Below are 17,965 nucleotides of genomic sequence, written 5' to 3'. Positions count from 1 at the left end.
AAATAAAATTTAAAATAAATAAATAAATAGTAGCTTAGAATTATCTCTTAATATTATCATCATTCACTAGGGGCAGCTAAATGAAGCAATATATAAAGTGCTGAACCTGGTATTATGGAGATCTGAGTTCAAATCTAGCATCAGATATTTATTAGCTGTGTGACCCTGGGCAAGTGACAACTCTTATTTGCCTCTGTTGCTCATCTGTAAAATAGGGACCCACTAGAAAAGGAATGGCAAACAACTCCAGTATTTTGCTAAGAAAAGCTCATGAAAAGTTCAGGGGGGTCACAGTGTTTGACATGACTAACAAATTATCACAAAAAAGAGTTTTGACCTCAAGGACCCCCTGAAAAGATCTCAGATATTCCAAAGGATCTTCAAACCCCACTTTAAGAAATTCTGGTCTAATGATCATTATAGGATGAGATAGTAAATCATAAAAGAAAATGCACAAAAGGAACACATCCCCACTATGGAAGATTAGGAAAAGCTTTATTCAAGGGAGAGGCATACAGACACATATAGAAAAGCAGATTTTCTAGGTGGGGGAAATAATGAGAAGAGGCAAAGAAGTGGGAAAACTGCAGAATAAAATCAAAGAATAAGGAGTAACCAGTTGAGCCGCCAAACTTCAAGATAATTTACAAAATCTATACAACCAAAAATTATGCTCCTTTGGACAAAGTACCTGTCTTAACTGGAAAGGGGGACCACATGTGATAAAGGAACATGTATGTGTATATGTGTGTGTAGAGGCAGTTAGGTGACATTCAGATACTTACTGGTTGTGTGATCCTGAGCGAGTCACTTAACCCTGTTTTTGGCCTTAGTTTCCTTATCTGCAAAATGAACTAGAGAAGGAAATGACGTACCATTTCACTATCTTTGCCAAGAAATGATCCAAATGGGGTCATTTAGAGGCAGCTATGACTGAAATGACTCAACAAAAAGTGTGTATAAATAGGTTTTAAGTATATAAATGGGTTTTAAGTAGTTAAATGCAAGGAAATCATATTTAAAACACAACCCTTTTTTACTCACTGTTCTTATAATAAAAAGCAGGCAAAGAGCCGGATTTGGCCTACATGCTATAATTTGCTGATTCTTGCCTTCCATTAAGTTTTTATCATCTTTCTTCCCCGGGTTTCTGTGACTATGCTCTTTTTTGACCTGACATACTGCTCTTTGTCTTTTGCATCTATGTCCTGTCTCATTAAGTGACCGTAACCCCCAACACCCTCCCCAGTTTTGTCGTTATCTTGGCCATTATGTATAATTGTCCTCGTGGTTCTATTTCATTTACAGCACATCAATTCATATTAGCCTTCTCACATTTTTCTTAATTCTTCATATTCATCATTGTTTAAACACTACTATTTGATCAGCCATTCCCTAGATTATAGGAACTCATTTGTTTCCATGTTTTTGCTATCATGAAAAGTATTGCTGTAAATATTTTGGTTTATATGGAACCCATCATACTATCAATGACCTCTCTGAGGTATAGGCCCATTATGTATATGTTTAGGTCCAAAGAAAGGAACCCATTAGTCATTTTTATAGCATGGTTCCAACTTGTTTTCCAGAACATTTCAACCAATTTATAACTTAGCTAAACATCTATAAGTGTGCCTATCTTTCTACAGCTTCCCTAGCATTGACTATTTCAGCTTTTCATCATCTTTTCTTATATGAAACTTTAATTCTCCAGAGATTGTCATCTTCCAAGACTAACAGCCGAATAATATTGCTGACAGAATGTTTTTTTTTAATGGCTTACTGAAAGCACTGAAAAATTCTCCAAATATAATTAAGTTCACTCTCTTCCTCCCATTCAATTCTGAGCTCAGTTCATTGTCCATTTGCAATGCCTGAGCTAACACTGCTTCCTAACTCAATAAACTGGCTATCCAACTACATGCCATACTCAAAGTAATAGGTATTTTTCATCCATTTTGTTTTTCCTATATGGATTGTAAGAGCAAATTAGATTTGGGTAATCATGAATCTTAATGAGGACATACTCTAGCATTATACTATTTGATTCAATAAGATCAGTAAACAGAAGTATCTGCAAGGAACCCATTTAAACTATGCTCAGCACAAATGAAAGAACTCAACAAATTTATTATTAGCCCTTTAAGGTTTGTCAAGTAATTTCCAAATATTAATTTATTTTATCCTCAGAGCAACCCTGGAGACAGATAGTAGCATAATCTCCATTTTACAGATAAAGAAATTAAGGCAGAAAGAAGTTAAGTGACTCTTGGCTAGAGTCACACAGGAATCTGAAAGTGGTCTTCCTAACTCTATACAGTGCTCTATTCACTATTCCATTTACCTCCCTAATATAAAGTCTTATTCTTGGGTACAGATCATTAGGTTAACAAAACTGTAATATAATTTTATTGAGCTTTCTTGGCCATTAGGTTAACAAACTTATTTATAATCAGTGAGATAGTTTCATGCATAAAGTACTAGTCTTAAAGACAGGAGGACCTGAGTTCAAATCCTATCTTAGATATTTACTGGAGAAGTCTTAACCCAAATAGTTATGTAGTCAGGAGATTGCTTCCTACAAATAAATTTAATTAATAAGATGTATTATCACAGGACCTGAGTTTTAATTCTAGCTTTGCCACAAACTATTTCAGTGATAGAGCCAGCCTCAATCTCTTTGGGCCTCAGTTTTCTTGTCTGTAAAATGTAGAAAACAAACTAGATAACTTCTAAGGTTCACACACACACACACATATTTTTTCAGCCCTGTGAATCCATTTTTTTTAAAATTTGAATCAATGAACATATTTAATTTATATCACAATGCTTGCTGACTTGGAGAGAAGGGAGATAATGGAGGCAGGAAGAAAAATCTGGAACACAAATTTTCACAAAAATGAATGTTGAAAATCATCTTTACCTGAATTTAGAAAAATAAAATACCACTGAGGGAAAAAAAAGGAAATTTTGAATCAAGAGAGGAATCAGCATAATAGAGTAACAAGAATACTGACTGAATCTAAGGGACCTGGCTTCAAGTCTTTCTTCTGGGGCTTATTATTTGTTTGACCTTGGGCAATCAACAATCAACAAGCATTCATTAAGTGCCAACTGTATGCTGGTGTGAGCAATCAACAGAATTGGCTATATTTCCATATAGGGACAAAGACTTAGACAAAGGCCATCTCTACTGATTTGGTTAGATATACAAAACAAGATACTGAGCACTGACCTGATAAAACCAATCAAAAACAAGGAGTAGGTCAAAGGTACTGAGTGTACATATTTAATGAGTTAATTAATATTAGCTTCTCTTCAAAGGAGGAGTCTTCTGCCATTTTTTGAACATGGACTGTATGATGGAGGGGCAACATATCAAAGAAGAACTTACAATAGCAGACCAGGATGTTCATTTATTTTGTCATCCCCAGCCAATGGGGCAACAAGGGAGAAGGCTTGTGCTTCAGGATAGGAAATAAAACGCTCATTCTCATGTCTGTATGGATCAGCCCAGAGACTGACCTTACCTTGCAAGAACCAGAAATAAAACAAATTTACTTCATGTACTCCTGAGTCCTTTTTATCCTTTTGACACATTTCTAACAGGTGAGTACCAGGGACACAAAAGGCAAAAATGAATTAGTCACTTACTTTGAGAAGCTACAAATCTATATTATCAGTCCAGAGACTTTTTGGACCCCAGTCTCATCTCTAAAATGAGGATGGCGACTAAACAAATTTTTTAAGTCTTTTTGATGACTTATTTAAATCACATAGCTTGGAAGATCTGGAACAGGTATCCTCTTTCTTTTCTGTTATTAGAATAGATATAGTAACAGACTTGAAGTCTTTTGATATGACCCTGTACACAATTTCCCTCCAAGCTTCTATCTCCTCATTTATAAAAAGAGGAGATTGGACTTAATGACATTTAGGTACCCTGTCAGTTCTTAATACAATGATTATTTTCTTTTTTATTGTATAACACCTTAGTGTATTTGTTTGGAGCATTCTGCCTTTGTTCACAGTAATCATTTCTTCCTGTTGGTCATTTCACTCTTGTCCAACTCTTTGTGACCCCATACAGGGGATCTTGGCAGAGATACTGAAGTAGTTTGTCCTTTCTCTAGCTCCTTTTATATATGGGGAAACTGAGGCAAACAAGGTTGAGTGATTTGACCATAGTTGCACAGTGTTTGAGGCCAGGTTTCAATTTATGAAGACGAGTTTTTCTAATTTCAGGCCTTGTACAGCAAATCACCTAGGTGCCCTAAGTAGTCATAGTTCAAGGTATATTTTTGTGATTCCACAATTTTTGTTGTGTCCAGTTTAGCTGGGAAATAGATAAATTCAGGGAGATTTTTTTTTTTCCTTACTGATATCACTCCTGATGCTCAGAGCCCAAGCTTTCAAGAGCACAGTCATGAAGAATAGTTTGGAGATAAGGAGAATAAGTAAAGTCATTAAGAACTGGTTAGCTGGGCACCAGGAGTTCCCTAATAACATCCTTCCCCATCCTCTAATTTTCACATTTTCAGTTTGCTTTCATACCTCTCTATTCCTCCTAGGGCCAGCTTGATCCTAGGAATTCAAATTCTAGAATCTATCTATGGTGCCTCCTAACCAGTTACATGATGATGATTCCCAAGACAATGGCTGCTGATTTCCAGAATGTGTTAAAGGTGCTGTTACTCTATTTTATAACTCTTAGAGTAGAGAATAACTTTCAATCCCATTTTGTCTGAACATATAACTCCCACAACCCCTCCTTTCAAAATAAATAATAACAACCAGTGAGAAACATTGTATCAATATGGTATCTATTTAATCACATATATTATTCACATTTATGAAATTATGAAATAAAAAGCCACCAAATTTGATTCATTATTTGATTTTTAATAGGAAACTGTGATTCTATTCCTTTCAACTTTTATTTTACTTAAATATATATTAAATTTAACAGAAAGTGCCAATACTGCTCTGCTTGTCTGAACTTTTCTCCTTTCTTTCATGTATTTTAAATGCTTCTTTGATTTGCTTTTCTTAATTTCTTTTTTTTAACATCAATGTCCATCTCTCCCCACCAAAAAAAAACAGAAGACCTCCTTTGTAACAGGTATATTGTTAGCCTAAATAAATTCACATACTGGCCTAAATTGCTGTATGTTTCATTCTGAAATTTTAGTCTTTCACCAAAAGCAGGGTTTTTATTTTTGTTTTTATTAATTTCTCTTAAAAGCAGACTTTTTTGTCATTCTTCTGGAGTCATGAATGACGATTTAATTGATCAGAATTCTAAAACCTTTCAAAGAAGACACAATATAAATTGTTTTTCTAATTTTACTCACTTTACTCTGCATGAGTAAATATAAGCTCTCCCAGTTTTTTTCCTAATTCATCTTTTATTATTTCTTACATTATGTATATATATATATGTATATATATATATACATATATATGTATATATATTTGTTTTGTTTTGTTTTTTGCAACCCCTACTTTCAATGGACAACAATGTGGAAAACAGTAATTTTTTTTCTCGTGATTTCATAACTTAGGAATAGCATTCATCCCAATAGGGAAACTACTATCAGAGATAGTAGGCATCTGTTTGGATGTCTTGGAAAATTCTGTCATTACCTAGATTCATGACCACAGGAATCCAAAGGTCATCTACTCTTATCATGCTGATAGTATTTTTGAACTGGGAACCACAACCACACTACTTTTTGCTCCTTCCTTGAATCCTAACTGGATGACCTATGACCCAGTAACTTCTCTGGGTCCACTACTTCATTCTTTGGAAAATAAACATTTCCATAGACAAAGTGAAACCTACAAATAGGGAGGGAGGAAAGGAAGGAAAGAAAGGAAGGAAGGAAGGAAGGGAAGGGAGGAAGGGAAGGGAAAGAGGGAGGGAGAGAAGAAGGAAGGAAAGGAGGGAGAAAAGGGGAGAGGAGGAGGGAAAAACCCAAAACCAAAAGAAAAAACAACCCTTTTAACAAATATATGTAAGTAAAACAAATTCCCACACTGATCTGACATTCTCCAGGCTTTCCAACCATCTCTTCCACTTCTGATGCCTTTTTTCCCCCAACTTAAGTGCTGATTCTGATTTCATTTTTAATTTTTAGGAAAACTGCATTATCCCTAACAACCCAGAGTGTGGAGATTCCCTTCATCTTCAAAATACATCAGGTGTTTCTAATACTCCTCTATAGTGCCAGCACACTATATTCAAATAATCAAAGTGGCTAATATGTGTCAGGTACTGTAAATGATGGAGATACATATACACATATAAGACTACGCAAAGTAAATGCAAGGTAATTTCTCCAACAGAAAGCTGTTGTAGCACTAGTAGCTAATGGAGAGTAATTATGTAATGTAAAAAAAAATGTAAGAGGTGGCTCTTGAGCTGATTCTTTGAGGAAAGTAAGAGATTTGAGGCAGTTTTATGGTGCAGTGTTTAGAGAGCTAGACTCAGAATCAGGAAAAAAAAATATGTTTAAATCTAGCCTCAGGTTCTTATTAGCTATGTGATCCAGGACAAGTCAACTAGCCTCAGTTTCCTCATCTGTAAAACAGACATAATAGTAGCAGTTGGATTCCAGAGCTGTTATAGGGACAAGATGATTAAGTATTTGCAAAGCACTGTATAAAAAATGCTAGCTGTTATTATTGGGGGAAGTAGATATGAGAACTGGATGGCAGAATAATTGAAGATAAGTGATGAAAAAAGTAGCTTCCTCAAGTATTAAGATTAATACTTGTAAAGTATGGGCATAGATATTTGATCTGATAGAAATCTAATGTCCCAATTTCATATTTTGAATATGACATGGTATGATGATCATCCTCAACAGATTATGATTCTCCTGCCTTTAAAAAAATTTTTATTTATGTTTTTTGTCTATATCATCACAATTGTTTCCCACTTTGTATCCCATGCTGAACACTTTTGGAACAAAGAAAAGTGAGCAAAAATCCAAATAATGCATACAATATTCTGTTCTTGTAGTACTCTCATTAAATTCCTACTCCCAAACTCCTCCCATGAGGGAAGAAATATGTTTCACTTTTTTCTTTTCTGGGCCCTCATTAATTTTTCCATTACTCAAGAGTTCAAATTCCTGATAACAACCTTTTAATTTGCATTATAGTCAGTGTATAAATGATCTTGATTTTGTGCATTCCTTGCTACATAAGTTCATATATATCTTCCCACAATTCTTTGAATTCTTCCTATTTATCAAGTCACTGCTTACTACATGATATTCTATTACATTCATATTCCAGTTTTCAAACCAATCCAGTGAATGAATTTTTCCCCCATCTAATGTGCTTCCCTTAGTGTTGCTATAAATTTCTTGGTCCAAATTAATGTTTTTTTTATTACTGATCTTTCATTTCTGTTTCATATTATAGTTGTGTATATTTCTATTTATTCCATTAGACAATAAATATGAGAGAAGGGAATGTGCCTTATTATTCTTTTTATTCTCCATTGCAAGAGTTGTTTCACTCGTAGGCCAAGGAGAATGCCAAAGAATTCCAGGATTCCATTTCACAAATATGCAGTTATTTTGATAGGTGGTCTATACCATGAATGCTTTGAATGTTTGTGCATATATTTTCAAATGTTGTATATAGAAGCTGTTGTAATAATTTAAATACAAATTCATTCAAATGATGTAATGAATTCATTTTGTCATCATGTATTTTCTAGGAATAAAATAATGAATTTAGAATCATTTATTCAATACTTATGACTCTCAGGTAGTGGAAAAAATTATTTATAAGTAATATGTTTTTTAGAAGTTCTCTCATTTTGGGAATGAGGGAGGCAGAGCAGCATCTCTGTGAATTTGTAGCAATGGAGTAAATGAAAGGAGAAAGTTAAACTTAGGATCAATTGTAATCTCAGTAATTCCACTTGAGAGTTTTCTTGGTAAAGATACTAAAGTTGTTTGCCATTTCCTTCTCCAGTTCATTTTACAGATGAGAAAACTGAGGCAAACAGGGTTAAATGACTTGCTCAGGGTCACACAGCATTTATTGAGGCCACATTTGAACTCAGAAAGATGAGTGAGGTCTTTTCAACTCCAAGACCTGGGAAATCAAACAACCATATCATCTGATTTTAATTTAGCAGCTTGCAAAAACAAAAATCTAGTCGATATTTTAAAAATGGTAATCTTTTTTCAATGTAACCTTAGATCTTCCTAACATATTATTTCCCTTTACGTACTCTGATCTGTTGCTGGAACAAGACATTCAATCCTGGCAATTTAATGTATTTTCGCTGAATGTGTCCTAAACCTGGAATTTTTTCTCTGTCTCCTGACTTCCTTTAAGTTTGAGCTAAAATCCCTTCTGTTTCCTGATCCTTCTTAATTAGCCTGTCCTCTGAGATTTTCCAATTTACTCTGTATAGATAGATCTAATTTTTCACATGAAATTTCCCCATTGTATTATAAACTACTTGAAGTAGGGATTAGTTTTTCCCTTTCTTTGTATTTTCAGTGCTTAGCACAGTGCCTGACATATAGTAGGTGCTTAATGTTTAACTGACATTTCTGCTAACTTTTAAAAAAGCTCCTTAGCTATAACTAACACACTTGAGGAGGGAGGATAGAGATCAATTTTTGTGTCAAATATATACCAATAATATTGAAAGCTAAAAATTGTTAAGAGACTTTGGAGGCCAATGATACAAATTGCATGTAAACAGGAATTCTTCTACATCTTCAATAGTAGTAATACTGCCTTGTCTCTTTGCATCACATATCCATCACTCCCCTTCTTCCCTCCTGGGCCAAGGACAAACACAAACCGAACCCCTTTTCCACATGAAAATCTTTAAAAGTAACTTTAGAAAAGTGTGATGCAGCTCTCCCATCCTCCCTCAATTTTTTCTCCAGTCAAACATTCCAAAGTCTTTCAAGTGATTCTCCTTTAGAGAGACTTCCAGCCCCTTCTCTGTTTTGGCCATTTACAATTTATCAAGATTCTTCTTTGAACAACAAATCTAGGTGACCCAGTGTAGACAGACTTGGGGTTTTGAAAGTTAAATCCAAATCAAATCCAGTCTTAGATGCTTCCTAGCTATGATCCTTAACCTGTTTGCCTCAGTTTCCTCAATTCTAAAATGGGAATAATGGCACTTAGGGTTGTCATAAATACTTAATGTTTGGTAAAGCATTCAGCATGGCTTTTGACAAAGTAGGCACTTAGTAAAAAGCTTATTCCCCTCTTCCCTGCCCTGCTAAAACGTGACCCAAACAAAACTGTGCTCTGCATATGTACCTTGAAATGATAGTGGGTCCCAAGATAGTCTACAATTGAAAATAACTTTATTAATTAGAAGGAAGTTGGAGCAAAGTAAATCCTAAAAGGTGGTATCCCAATTCTGTAGTTCATAAAAGCAATGATCTTTATGAGAAATTGGATTAGAACAGAATAGACAGGCTGGAAAGACATGTAAAACAAGCATGCAAGAAGAATCTGAAGATTGTAATTTTGACTAAAGAACTTGTATTTGTACCTTATAGCACACAATTATATTATTTCTTAATTTCTTAGTCATAAATACTATAACTTAAAATGAGGGAATCAGATTTTTAAAATTTGTAATATAAGTTCCTTCTAATGTTATTTATCTTAGGAACTAATGGTAAATGTTATTTAAAGATTCTGGTGCTATGGTCTACTATAACTCAAATTTCTTCCATGTCATTTACTTAAAATTCATAGCTTCTGATAAAAAATATTCTATGGGTCTAAACCTAATATGGGAATGTTACACTAATAACATGAAATGACCTTTTTTAAAAGGTCATGGAATTACTACAATTCTGAATTTCTCTTAATTAAGGAAGATGTCTTAAGCAACGCTTGGTTTTCCTAAATTATTTCATGGTTAGCAATTTTACCTTCAAATACCTAACATTACACAAATGTCTCCCACTCTTCAGAGGGATCACAATATATCATAGAGAAGAATAAATCTTGGTCATAGGAAATCAAAGCATGTATCATGAAAAATCCACATTTTTTAGAAAGATCCAGGCTACATATTTTCCTAAATGGCCTTAAAAAATATTTGCCAATTATTTTTAATCCAAAGGACTAACAAAACGTGTTTTAAGAGGTTAAGAGATTTTATTAAAAAATCCATTTTAAGTGACATCTATCCAATATAGTGAAGTTTTCAAAAACCTTAAATTCAATGTGATGATGCTGGTCAGGAAGAAATTAATAATTTGTACTGAGAAAAACTTGTGATAAATTTTCCACTGAGATGATATATATTCAGGGATATTTATGATGACTTGATCCATCCTTTAATCCTAATAGCTCCATCTTGGATTAGTTACCAAAGTGAAAAAAAAAAAAAAAAAAAAGGAAGCTATGTCTTAGTCAAATTATGATCTTTAGTGGTCCTACCTATAATTGAGCATTCGTCTCATAATGTTCATTAAATCTTTCTTATACTAAATCTCTGAAATGAAATATAAGTGTACCCACCTAATATTCTTGTTTTTAGAAAAGAATGTTCAAAAATATTATTACATGAGGCAATTAATAATATATTGGTGATTATTCTTTACACTGGAGTTTCATAATATAGTAAAGGTTGTCTCTCATATATTGATATAAAAGAAATGATAGGGAACCCATTGTGTGGAATATGACTATGCTGTGTTGGTTGTATAGAGGATAAACATGAAGGTAATGCCAAAGCAAAATTGGTAACTTTTTGACGCCTCCAAAAAAGACAACTGTTCCATAAGTTATGGAATTAAAACGGTATTTTTGATTTTTATGATTATCATATTTTAAACATTTCACTCGTGTGCTCTTTGTTCTCTAAAGAGTATAAAGTTTCAGTTTAGATAGCTATAAGAAAAAATGAAAGTAAGACATCATTAGAGTTACAATCAGACAAGGGGAAAACCCAAAGCAACACGACAAGAACGCAGGAAATTTTAAGAGAGTACAGATGTCATGACATTTATTAAAAGGCATGCTACAACACTAGAGTTGTTAGGAAAAGAGTTAAGTATAGATAATCAAGTAATAATCAGCAAATACACAAACTTAAGAGAAATGGAATATACTGTAGTATACAGAAGCTTGAATTAACCATGCACTACGCAGTTAGAAAATATGTTTCTTTAATATTTTATCTTCTCTTTGCATTTATAACATAAGTCATTTCAACAGACATGGAATCCTTTTTTCCTCCAATGCCACAAACTGCTTTACAAATGAAAGCTGGTACTGTTGCTTATCAAAATATACAAGACAATTGATGTTTTTATATAAAACCACTTTATACTTTAACTTGTTCCCAAAAACCTTTTTTTTTTTTTTGCCAGGTAAAAAAATGTTACAAATATTTACAGCATTTTCTTGTGTTAGATGAACATTCTTACAAACTGAAAAAGGGAATTTTATGAACAGACCATGTAAAACACGATAGAATGTCAGAGGCTCCTAGCTGTGCTATTTTTTTTTTCTTGAATACAGTACTGAAAATAATCCATTATCCCGTGCCTTTAACCCAAATCATTCTGTTCACATTTAAACTCCCATTTTTCACTAAGTGGTCCATTCACCAAATAGAAAATACAAAGAAAAGGCCACTATGCATTGGGTCTTTTTTCAGAAAGGAGCTTGGGGGAGAGTGGGGAAATTTAACAGAATGTCTCAGTAAAACCAGAACAGTCTTTGGTCAGAGCAATGAGGTGACATTCTGATGCAAGAACTTGCTTAGTCAGCAATATTTATGATTTGTGCTGCTACAGATTTGGGATGAACCTTTGAAGGATTTGGGTAACAATGTTAAAAAAAAATAACAAACAAGTCTGGAATGTGATTAAAATGACAGTATGAAAGTAACTATTTAAATATTCACTAATATTACAAACAATGCAGAAATCCAAGAACTTTAAAAAAAAAAAAGTTTACAGTGCTGATCTAAGTTTGTTGGAAAGAAGCTTCTGAGCATAGCTAGCATCTCCAAGGACACTGGACTAGGCCATTATCTCACTAGGCCATATGCCCCATATTAGAAAAGATACCACGACCACTTACAAAGATTTGAAGCAGCTCTATTCCTAGATTCCTGCACAATGCTATAAAATGAATATGGTAAAGGCAAAGGAGTAATTGAGACCTCATTTAAAAAGTCACAATTCTTTGCATGTATAGTCAGTGGGCCAACATTTTTTAAAAAGCTATATTAATACAGAATTTATGGAATTTGACTCTAAGTGCGAAATAGGGGGGGAAAGGACAATTAAGACTACTGAAGGCACATAAACTTTGGTCCTGGTTTTGTTGGTTTTTTCCCCCTTTACAAAAAACCCCCAAGTCAAATAGTATATTTTCAATTTTTTTCTAGCAATTCATAATTCCTAGTATGCTAGGAATTTCTGCTCTGAAAAAGATTACAAATAGTCTTGTATATTACAAACATATTCTAAAAGACAGCAGAGTAAATTTTGCTTAAAGGAAAACCCCTGTGCAATCTGAATTATATTTGTTTCAGTACAACAGTAAAACTTTAAGTCTGGCAGTTTTGTTCTAGATGACAACAAATCAAGACAAAGGAAAAGGCAAACAAAAATGGCTTTAAGCACAGGTATATTCTTATATGTTGGTTTTAAAAATAGCAGTACACAGAAGGGATTTCAGGAGATGAACTGAAAGTTTGGCAAATCTTTTAAGTGTAACTCATAGGAAGTAGTCGATATTCTCAATATCTTCTGGTCAAATTTAGAGGAAGGATGAGATGATAAACTTAACAAACAAAACTGCTACTATAAAGTAACACTCTTCCTTAGATTCATTGATATTTTGAGCTTGTTTGCAAAAAAAAAAAAAATGTGTAAATACAGCGCATAACAGTGATGGCTCCCTTTTATCTTTAAAATATAGCGGCTCAAAGACACCAATCACTTAAAATCATTGCACATAAAATAGGGCTAATGCAAAGTCACTCATGAGTGAATCATGAGAAATTATATTAAAATTGCAAAAGCTTTGAGATTCAACTTCTATTTTTAACTTTTAAAATAATAAAAATATTAAGTCAAAGCAGAAACACCAAGACTAAAATAATTACTATTTTAATCATGATAGATCTTGTAGATGGTTTACATAATTTTCCTTTATTCTATTTGATATGTAAAATGTATTTAAAATGCTGAAGGAAAATGGAATTGTAATACCAAACTAAATTCCATTTTTTTATTTTTCAAGTCTCTACTGAAATCCTTCCTATTCCATTGTCTCATCAAGATCTAGGAGTGAGCTTGGATTCTCTAAGGTTATATATATGAAAACACAAATTCTGGATCTAAATACCCAGCTGGGACAGCTTCAAGTAAACACTTATGATCATACAGCATAGCTGCCATTTGAAATCCAATCAAGATTAGTTCCATCACTGGCCACCAAGTGTTTCTTTTTCTTTTCTTTTTTGGTGAGGAGGGAGAGAACAGGGGAAGGGGAACAATGCCAACTCAACTTCTAAGGCACAGGTCGTAATACTTATGACCTGCATCACTGGAGGGAGTACCTACACTTATAAAATCATGGATTTTTAAAAATACTTCATAAGTGTTCTCCAAGTACCATTTCTAAGTAAATAAAGATCTATAAGACTATTCCATTCTTACTCAAATTTAAGATAATACTAGACTGTTATATCAAATAAGAGCATTACTTGAGTCTATTTAATTTTTTCACCTGGATTTGTGTTAGTCATGCATTTAAAAGACACACGCTAAAATGGAGTCAAGTTTTTTATAAAAAAGGCAAAATTCTTTTTTTTTTTTGGAGTCACTGACACTTTTTGGATCAGATACGCTTTCACTGCTACAGGGTTTTAGCACTTCACTGCTCTGAGTGAGGAAATTCCCTTTAATGAATATAAATTCTTAATAACTCTACAATTTAGTTTTCTTGGAAAACTGCACTGTCATAAAAAAAAGGCCCAAATTTGTTCAAACAATTTCAATCATTTGTAAACTTGAAAAAGTTATCAACAACCAACATTTTAATGACTTTCACAATGGAACTATCAGATCATTTTGCTCTTCTCCAAGAAGTTATTTGTAGGGAAAAATAACCAGAAAATCTTTTTTTTTTTTGATTTGTATTTTGTTCTCCTCTTGAGTTTTCTTTAAACCCTACTAGTGAATTATTTTAATTTCCTAAGAAAACAAGAACTTATATTTCAGCCTAACTTAAAATAACCATAGAGTTGCATTTTAAATGTACTGCTATTTTTGAAATCTACATCTGCACTTCATCTAAAAGCCAAGAGACCTCCAAAAGTAATTTAATATTCTTTTAAAATAAAGTACATAAACTTCAAAAATTAACACTACAGATCAACAGCAAAAATTAAAAAAAGCTTATAAGATAGAGAATAAATGCATGCCAAAATTAAAAAAGCACACAGATCTTGATTTTCCACCACCCAATTTTTTTCTTTTACAAAACCTGTGCCAACACATAAACTGTAGACCTCTATAATTCAAACAACAAGCAGCCCCAAAATGGATAATATCCACATACTTGGGCTAATTTTAGACACAAATCGATTTTTTCCAAACACCCTATCTATTTTTATACATGAACATGTTTCTTCCAAATCTTAATTTAGATTAATTTTCTTTGTCAATAAATTAAAATGTTATGTGCATATGTATATACAATATCAGAATAGTGTATGTATGAATGTATACGCATATACATACATACACATATATACACAAAGTCCCTGATAAGGATTCAAACAAATGTTCTCTCAGATTTAAAGACCTGCTTCATAATTACATTCAACTCCATTATGATCTGCCTTCTTCTATCAGTATTTCTTTGCCGCACTAAACTTGACTATCTTATGAGAATAAGTTTCCTAAGTCATATGATATTTCTAACCAAAAGTGGAATACAAAATATTCCAATATATGTCATGGAATAAAGAAACTAAGTACTATGTGGATTTTAAAAACACAAAAAACTTCTAGTTTATTACCTAAAAAATCATTTATCTTTTCTACCATTCAATAGCTGACATGTAAAAAAGTCCGAACGGTAAAAAAGCACACTAGATCATATGATTAAGGCTGCCTAGTCAACGAATGCTAACATGGTCCTCTTCATGGTAACTTCATGTTCCCTCCTACTCTACCAGTTTAAACACCATCAATGACTAAATAAATTGTTTCTGCTTGATTATCATAATTCTTTCAATCTCAGAATTTTATTCGAAAGATTAAGAAATTTTATCTAGTTTTTCTAACAAGATCATCACTGCATTAAAATTAATGGCTGGTGTAATGGCAAAGAAACATGCTGAATGAATAACTGAGATGAATCACAACTATTGAGACTTTAAATATCTATTCTTAAAATCTGAAATAAGTAAAAAGGGCTAACAAAAATGACTTCTTAAAAATGAAAAATGCTTTTAAAAATCTGATCAAGCATCAAAATAATAGTTAACCAAAAGTTGCTTAATATATAGAAACAAATGTCACATTACATAATTATTGAAGCAACATTAAAACACACTCTTACATTCAACAAAATAAAGAGAAGACACTTCCCCCCACCCTTCCCAATCCAATCCTCCCTTACTTTCCAAATATGTGGGCACTTAATAATGAAGCTATATTAGCAAAGAAAAGCAAGTTCTTTCTTTAGTACTGAGGGAAAAAATAAACAAGAATCCTGAGACAAATTCTGATAGGTGTTTACACAAGATCAATAAATTGGGACCATGCTTTACAAAAAAAAAAAAAAAAAAAAAAAAAAAAAAAAAAAGAGAGAAGAAAGAAAGAAAGAAAGAAAGAAAGAAAGAAAGAAAGAAAGAAAGAAAGAAAGAAAGAAAGAAAGAAAGAAAGAAAGAAAGAAAGAAAGAAAGAAAGAAAGAAAGAAAGAAAGAAAGAAAGAAAGAAAGAAAGAAAGAAAGATTATTATGTGAGTGGCATTAATTGCTACCAGATAAAATTTGAAGAGGCCTACAGGGTATGCACTTAGTTAATACCAATCCCATAACCTCCCCACCCCACCCCACCCCATTTCTGCACCAAAGCACCAAAAATTTGAATTCAGACTACTACTTATTGAAAATTATTTTTAAATCACAATGAAAACTTTTTAAATCCTAAAGATCAAAAAGAAAAAAAAAAATCTCTCTTACCAAGCCCACAATACAGTTTTCAAGATACTTTAGATAAAACTCTAAGCTATTGTATCATTATAAGCACATAATAAGGCACATAATAAGAAATTAAGTAAATACACAGTAATTTTGATTTAAGTATTAGATTATAGTGGTACAAAAAACCCTTGAGGTTTAAATTTTTTTTTTAAAAGAAGACCTTACCAAAAATAACTTTTAAAAAATCTGTCAAACCATATGATTGACCTGAATATTTTCCTTAAGACTGTAAACTTTTTTATTATCTGAAAACAAATGTAAAAAAGTAGGTTTTAATCAGGACTATTTTTTCCTTTTAATTTTTCCAGAATCAGATACACATCATTTCATGGGGAAAATGTCATTGTTAATTCAGATAAAACATGATTTTTTTTACTCAATAAAAACATTAATTAATCTTATAAACAGGTCTTGGTTCTATCTCAATCCAACTTGATTTGGGGAAGAGAGTTAGGCACTGCCTTTCTCCAAAAATCTTACTTTCATAATAAAATTAAGAACATAAAAATGATTCAGAAAAGTCCAATGAATGAAAAGATCAGTTTTTTTTTCATTAAGAAATTCATAATTAGAAATTCATGTTTGAGACATCAGTCTTTCAATTTGCCTTTGAATTCATTATCATATATCACAAAGTAGTGACCATGAATCACACTTTCTAATCAGAGACAAATATATGAATTTTTGCTTACACATAGTGTAAAGTACTTATTTAAAAGTACTGCTATTTAAATAGTTCAAACCATGAAGGAATTTGGAAATGTTGTGTAAGCTTGATTTGGACCCAAAACTAAAAGGCTGTCCTCTGAAAGAGAATTTAAACACAGGGCATCTGATTGAAAAAAATATTCCTTTTTTTATAGGATATTTCCACAGAAACTGGTGCAGAGAAATAATAATAAACCTTTTATACCACATACTGACAGAAAATAATGGAAAAAAAGGTAATCCCTTGATTCTTTACTGTGTATGAATACACTCAAACATCAAACTCAGCGAGAGTTTAATTCAATATTTTGTAAAAGAGGCAGAATTCGTCTTAAGCTGCTTCAGTCTCTGTCTGAAGGTTTTACTGAAATTGTGGTCCAGTCTTAAAAGGAAAGTTCACAGAAAAGTCAAATAGTTGACTTTGAGAAGGAAACTCTGAGGTGGTGATTTTCTCCAAGATCATGATTATGCAGCTCAATAAGTGCCTGAATTGCTTCCTCCACAGATCCCAACTGGATAAGTGCCATTTTGCGATCTTTCCTGAGAAAAAGAACATGTATGTTTCAGCAATTGTAAATTTCATATACTACAATTTTTAATTTTCTATTCAAAACTATAATGTGTATATACTCTCTCTCTCTCTCTCTCTCTCTCTCACACACACACACACACACACATCTTAAAAGATTTTATTTATTGCTAAGTTCCTAAAAGGAAAGAACTTACTGGAAGAATTTGAAGGCTTTGACTGTACATCCAGCATCTGTAAATAGATTCTTCAGGTCATCAACCATAACTGAAGGTCTAAGAAAACAAAACAAAACCAAAAAAATCAAAAGTGCTTTATTCTGAACTACTTCAAGCATTTGCTAACTTGCATTGTAATTGAAATAATATTTTATAAATATCATGATAATTGAATATTAATTAAGATATATACTTTACAAAGCATTTTCCAGACTTGGAAAATATTACTTTATCTTGATAATAACTAAAGCCAGT

At 32.6% G+C, this 17,965-nt stretch overlaps 1 protein-coding gene across 8 annotated transcripts in view; it reads right to left on the bottom strand.

Annotated features, from left to right (window-relative positions):
• Window positions 1-11,169: 11,169 nt before the first annotated feature.
• PTBP3 (polypyrimidine tract binding protein 3) overlaps window positions 11,170-17,965 on the bottom strand; it is a 113,048-nt gene continuing 106,252 nt past the window's right edge. For all 8 annotated transcript variants that reach the window (XM_074280867.1, XM_074280871.1, XM_074280868.1 and 5 more), the window contains 2 exons: window positions 17,690-17,767; window positions 11,170-17,503 (listed from right to left, as the gene is read on the bottom strand). In XM_074280867.1, the coding sequence (XP_074136968.1) occupies window positions 17,371-17,503; window positions 17,690-17,767 (211 nt within the window). In that variant the 3' untranslated portion in view covers window positions 11,170-17,370. The remainder of the gene's footprint in view (window positions 17,504-17,689; window positions 17,768-17,965) is intronic.

This window comes from Sminthopsis crassicaudata, chromosome 1 (assembly GCF_048593235.1).
Source record: "Sminthopsis crassicaudata isolate SCR6 chromosome 1, ASM4859323v1, whole genome shotgun sequence".
Lineage (NCBI taxonomy): Eukaryota > Metazoa > Chordata > Mammalia > Dasyuromorphia > Dasyuridae > Sminthopsis > Sminthopsis crassicaudata.
Note: the sequence above shows the minus strand (reverse complement) of the source record. Positions and strands in the feature narration are given on the sequence as shown.